This window comes from Rutidosis leptorrhynchoides, chromosome 8 (genome assembly GCF_046630445.1).
Source record: "Rutidosis leptorrhynchoides isolate AG116_Rl617_1_P2 chromosome 8, CSIRO_AGI_Rlap_v1, whole genome shotgun sequence".
NCBI classification, from domain to species: domain Eukaryota; kingdom Viridiplantae; phylum Streptophyta; class Magnoliopsida; order Asterales; family Asteraceae; genus Rutidosis; species Rutidosis leptorrhynchoides.
Genome location: NC_092340.1, coordinates 365506244 through 365512851, shown reverse-complemented (window position 1 = coordinate 365512851; position 6608 = coordinate 365506244). Strand labels below are relative to the sequence as shown.

Here is a 6608-nt window from a genome sequence, read left to right as displayed (position 1 = left end):
GCGTGACTCATAAATATTCTCTTCTACAACTTGATCTTGGCCAAGAGCCAAATATTTCACACCATTAAGACATTTGATTGTGCATTGTATGTTCTAGTTGCATAATCACAATGCACTAAAATGGGTCTTCAAAGGAGGATGAGAATATATGTTGGATATGAAACATATTCAATTATAAGATATATTGAACCCATGACGGGTGATGTTTTTACAGCACATTTTGTTGATTGTCATTATAATGAAAAATTGTTCCCTATATTAGGGGGAGAAATGAAAAATAAAGAAAAAGATGTTTCATGATGTGAACATAAATTAATGTATCTTGATCATCGCACAAAAGAATGAGAAAAGAAAGTTCAAAAATAATAATAAAGAAAAAGATGTTTCATGATGTGAACATAAATTAATGTATCTTGATCATCGCACAAAAGAATGCGAAAAGAAAGTTCAAAAATAATACATATGCAAGAACTTGCAAATAAATTACCTGATGTATTTACAGATACAAAAAGTAGTGACTAAATCATATATACTAGCAGTAAATGCTTCAGCTAGAATTGAAATTCTAAAAGCTGGCAATAATGTCACTCATGAGTCTTTGTCACGCCAGAAACATGGGAGACCAATTGGTTCCAAAGATAAAAATCCTTGAAAAAGAAAATCAGCTGATAATGAGGTAAAAGAAAGTGTTCACGAAGAACCACAAATCAATACTTCTTCTGCAGAGGAGATTGATGATGTCAATATGGAAATTGCAATCAATTATGCACATTTAAAAAATATTATGGAATCGAAATGACATGAAAAATCTTGATGATATATTTTCATATAATGTTGCATATGACATCATGAATGATGATGATGGTCCAGAACCAAAATCTGTCATGAAAAAATAGACATGATTGGGATCATTGAAAAAAGCAATACGAGCTGAATTTGAATCGCTAATAAAAGAAAAGTTTTCGGATATATCGTTCTCACACCTAAAGATGTGAAACATGTGGAGTATAGATGGATTTTTGTGTGAAAAAGAAATGAGAAAAATGAAGTTACAAGGTACAAAGCTTGACTTGTAGCTCAAGGTTTTTCTCAAAGACCAGGAATTGATTATGAGGAAACTTATTCTCCTGTTATGGATGCAATTACTTTTAGATACTTAATCAGCCTGGCAGTTTCTAAAAATTTAGAAATGCATCTCATGGATGTTGTGACTGCTTATCTATATGGATCACTTGATAGTGATATATATATGAAGATACTTGAAGGATTTAAGGTATCAGAAGCAACCAATGCAAAACTCAAAGAAATGTACTCAATCAAGTTACAAAGGTCTTTATATGGGTTGAAACAATCGGGTCGCATGTGGTATAAACGATTAAGTGATTACTTGATAAGCAAAGGGTATACCAATAATCTTATTTGCCCATGTGTTTTCATTAAGAAAACAACATCCAGATATGTGATCATAGCTGTTTATGTTGATGATCTTAACATCATAGGTACAAATAAAGAGATTCATGAAGCCATTCAACTTCTAAAGAAAGAATTTGAAATAAAAGATCTCAAAAAAACCAAGCATTGCCTTGGTTTACAAATTGAGCATATGCCTAATGGTTTACTTGCACATCAAACAACATATACTAAAAAGATTTTGAAACGTTTTAATATGAACAAGGCAAAACCATTAAGTACTCCTATGGTTGTTAGATCACTCAATGTTGAAGCTGATCCATTTCGTCCATGTGAAGATCATGAAGATATTCTTGGACCAGAAGTATCATATCTTAGTGCAATTGGAGCTCTTATGCATCTTACAAATTGTACAAGACCTGACATTTCTTTTGCAGTTAATTTGTTGGCAAGGTTCAGCTCTGCTCCTACCAAAAGATACTTGAATAGGATCAAACACATATTTCGATACCTTCGAGGAACTACTGATTTAGGATTATTTTATTCTAACGAATCAAAACAAGATTTGATTGATTATGCAGATGCAGGTTATTTAGCTGATCCACATAAAGCTAAATCTCAAACTGGATATGTATTCCTAAATGGAGGTACTGCAATATCATGGCGTTCTCAAAAATAAACATTTATTGCTACATCATCAAATCATGCCGAAATGATTGCATTACATGAAGCTACTCGGGAATATTTTTGGTTGAGATCAATGACATAACTTATTACTGATTCTTGTGGACTAGAACACGATAAAAATTCAACAACTATCTATGAAGATAATGCAGCTTGTATAGCACAGATAAAAGAAGGGTACATCAAAAGTGACCGAACAAAACACATACCTCCTATATTCTTCTCATACACTCAAAATCTCATTAAGGACAACCAGATTGAAATGAGATATGTGCAATCCAGCAAAACCTCTGCTGATCTTTTCACGAAAGCACTTCCAACTGCTATTTTCAGAACACACGTTCATAATATTGGCATGAGACATGTTCAAAAGATGTAACAGCTGAAGCGATGTCTACTTGAGGGGGAGTCAACTCCATGCTGCACTCTTTTTCCCTTAGCTAAAGTTTTTTCCCACTGGGTTTTCTTTAGCAAGGTTTTTAACGAGGCAGTAATTTATAGTTGATCTTCAACAAAACAAAATTGCTATCCAAGGGGGAGTGTTATAATAATAATAATAATATAGATATGGATAGTCAATTTTGGTGTATACATATAGTCAATTTTGGTACATAAAGTATGTATTTTTATATTGAGATTTTAGGCTATAAATACTCATGAATGCAAGCATTAAACTTGCACCATTTCTCACACTTACAAATTGTTTCTTTCTTTCTCTCCATTATCATCTACTTTCTTACACTTCATTATTAGTATTCTTAATCAAGAATCAAACCACTAAAAGTAGTTATAAGCCTACTGAATTATAACATAATCAAACCACTAAAGGTAGTTATAAGCCTACTGAATTATAACAAATAATAATAATAATAATAATAATAATAATAATAATAATAATATCGTGTGAATTTAAACAATTAATATCCAAGATTTCACATCATTAAGCCCAATTGGCCCATTAAGCCCAAGGAGCCATTCCTTGTTAAAAATCATTATGCCCAATAGGCCTATTATGGCCCACTAAACCCAATACTACAAAAGCAGTGCTGAGTTGGAAATAGGGGAAACTCCGATTTTGAAAACAGTGTTAGTGGTGTTCGATAAACCCTAGCCGTTCCACTCTTAAACCTTAAACTTTCTTCTTCTTTCTCTCTTCACTAGCAGGTATGTCTTTCTAACTTTAATTACTGCCGATAAATACAATTAAATATTACTTGAGTTAATTGATCATGATTTATGCTGTAACTTTTGATCTGCGTTTTCGTTTATGTCAACGAATATTTATTTGTGAATTTTTTTTTATCATTTTGTTTTATTATTAATTTTTTTAACTGTGTTATGTTGATCATGTTTCATATATTTGTCTTCCAAAGTTTGTACATGTTGGTGTTGCTTAATATTTAATAATTAATAAAATGTTTCATTTTGTGATTTAATATGTGAAATTGTACATAATAGATAACACTTTTTCTTGATTTAACCCTAACTAAACAGGAACTTGCAACTGTATACTTGTGGGAGTTCCTATCTTTTTAGGGTTTCAAATCAAGATAAAGTGTTATCTGTTCGGTACAATTACCCTCGATACAACACAAAATGACACTGATTTTAGCAACTAACTTACAAATGTTTTCATCGGACTTGCAGTTAGTTCTTAATTGTAGCAATTATTGGCCACTTAGTATAACTCATTATCTGAAAACTTGTAAATGAATGTAGTTTAGCTTAGTGATTAATTTGTAGTTGGCTGCTAGAATCAAAAAATAGTATAGAGTTGTTCTCTTTTGTGTTGTTTGCTCTTTTATTAAAGGCTGCTTTGTCTCACCTTCAAATTTGTATTTTGTATAAGTTTTAGCTTTCGGTTTTGTTATTTTACACTTTTTTCACTTGCATATGGACCATATTTTGTATAAGCTTTAGCTTTCGGCGTTGTTATTTGGTCTCACGCTTATGGAACATATTTTCAGTTGCATACACCTTGTCATATTATGTTATTTTACACTTTTTAGCTCCTGTTTAACTACTTTAAAAAACACGTATATTAAAATAAAAGCTCCAGTTTTTAGTATATGATCTTTCTTTATGCTAGGTTTGCCCAAAATTATTCATACTTGCGTGTCCTTTTTCCTTTGATAGACAAACTCACACACCCACCTAAGAGCACTCCCAATGGAGTAGTTCCTCCATGCTTAGTCCTGGGTGTCACATCAGCGCCACATCAGCACTTCCTCACAAAGACTAACCCGAGGACTAAACACTCCCAAGAATGACACTCCTTCCTCAAATAAATTAAACTTACTAAATTAATTAATTATTGTATGGTACAATTTTTGGAACACAATGTACAAGTCCTCTCTTCGTCTCTCTTCCGTCCACAGATGTTACCAGAGAGCACGAAGTAGAACACGAAATGCAGGGCGGCCCCTTGGGCGGATGCCTGGGCTAGCTGCTACCAAGGGCGCCCACCTGGGCGGTGGCCTGGGCGGGGTGCAAGGGGAAACCGATGGGAGCACTCTAATACTAACGCGAATATATACACCACGAAATGTCCTAAAGCAGGACTCGAACCATCAACCACAAGGTTGTAAGGGTGACCTTGATACCGCCAAACCATTGGCTTTTGTTTCTGTGTAACAAACACAAACAAAGTTATTTTGAGTCAAATTTGGTAAACAAAGACTTGAAAGTCAAATATGGACTATTAAATTGAGACGGAGGGAGTAGTAATCTGGGACACTTTTGCATCAGTATCTGTTCAACTACTCTAGATAAAACAAAAAATGTATGAATATAACATGTAATAACCTGTTTAAAGGATAGTAATGGAATAAGCATTTGGAAGGTTGCCACATGTAATTCGTATAAGTATTAGTGGTGGTGATCTAGTGTTAATGGAATAAGCATTTTTATTGATATTTCAAATGTACAGTTGTAGGTTATATAAACTTAAACTATTGAGATGGCTTTTTACAACAAAATCGGAAGTCTTATGAGGCAGAACATTTCCCAGAACTCTGTTTCCAATGGGAACGTTACAGGACTATCTATGTTTAATGCTATTCGCTGCATGTCTTCAAAGCTATTCATTGGCGGTATGTTCTCTAAATAACATCATACACCTTCTGAGTTTTCTATATATAATATACGTTGATCTATAATTATATGTAAATGTGCAGGTCTTTCATATCAGACTGATGATCACTCTTTGAAGGAAGCATTTTCTGGCTTTGGGGATGTCGTTGAAGGTAATGAGAATCACATGTAAATAATAGTAATCAAAATGTTAGGCGGCATGATTGTTTTAAAAATGTCACGACTTAAATATAATTATTTTGAAAGTTTAGCTTAATATATGCGTTTTGATGTTACAGCAAGAGTTATCATCGATAGAGATTCTGGAAGGTCAAGGGGTTTTGGGTTCGTGAGCTACTCAAGTGAAGACAGTGCAAAAGAGGCTATGACTGCCATGGATGGCCAGGTTTGAAACAAAATCACTTTGCTGCGCTTTTAATCAATTAATCATGTTTTTGTTTCGTATTCGTTTTTTTAGAACAACAAATGTACAATTTAACACATATCAATTAACGAGTTTTTACTTAATTTTTTTTTTTTTTTAATATTTTTGTCGTTTGTTCAGGAACTAAATGGGAGGTCTGTTCGTGTTAGTTTAGCAACTGAGCGTGCCCCACGTACTGGTGGATATAACCGAAGTTACGGTGGGGATGATGGAGGAAATGATCGATTCTGAGTATGCATCTGGTTTTAATAATCTCATTGTCTATATATGCTTAGGCTTTGACATTTTACTAGGATTTATAAATTGTTATAAATCTTTTATTTTTATTTTTTTGGAGTGTGGTAACTTATGAACTGATTTCTGTGTAATGCGTCTTTTCAAATTCATGCGTGTTTTTCTTTTTAATGTTACTAAAGCACTATTGAAGTATGATAGTAATTATTTATTGTTTAGAGCATTGCCAACGGGCCTCGTGCTCCGGCTTGTCCTCGAGGGCGCCGCTAGCAATGGTGTGTTCTTGCCTTCCCCTCAGGCTTGTCCTACAGCTTCGCCTTGACTATTTTCCTGGAAGGACGAACCAAATGCATCATAAAGTTTGTACATATAGCTTAGAGGTGTAATATAGCTTATTTAATTAATTTTGTGGGGTTTGGTTGGTAGTGGTGTGTGATGAGTATTAGGGTATGTGATTGGGAGAAAATGGAGAGAGAGAACAGAAGTGACGCTTATGTGGCGGTGTGTGCTCGAGAGGAAAGGTGTTTTTGTATAACTTAAATTACATCCAACCATAGCATCCGAAAATATTTATATCGTTAATGCTCTTTGTATCGAAAATTAGTTGGATTGAAGCCGGTAGCTGAATCTGAAGTTGGTACGCTAGGTTGCAAATGAAACTAGTATTGTTAGCATGTTTTTATGATTTTGTTTCGCGACAATTATTCATTTAATTCAATTCGGCTCTTTAAAAAACATGTACGTACTAAAGACTATTTTGAAA

At 33.7% G+C, this 6608-nt stretch overlaps 1 protein-coding gene across 1 annotated transcript; it reads left to right on the top strand.

The window, feature by feature from the left end:
- Positions 1 to 5053: 5053 nt before the first annotated feature.
- LOC139864705 (glycine-rich RNA-binding protein 4, mitochondrial-like) lies at positions 5054 to 5842 on the top strand. Its single transcript, XM_071853276.1, has 4 exons — positions 5054 to 5186; positions 5271 to 5339; positions 5466 to 5572; positions 5732 to 5842. Exons 1-4 carry the CDS (start codon positions 5054 to 5056, stop codon positions 5840 to 5842), a joined length of 420 nt encoding a protein of 139 aa, XP_071709377.1.
- The last annotated feature ends 766 nt before the right edge of the window (positions 5843 to 6608 follow it).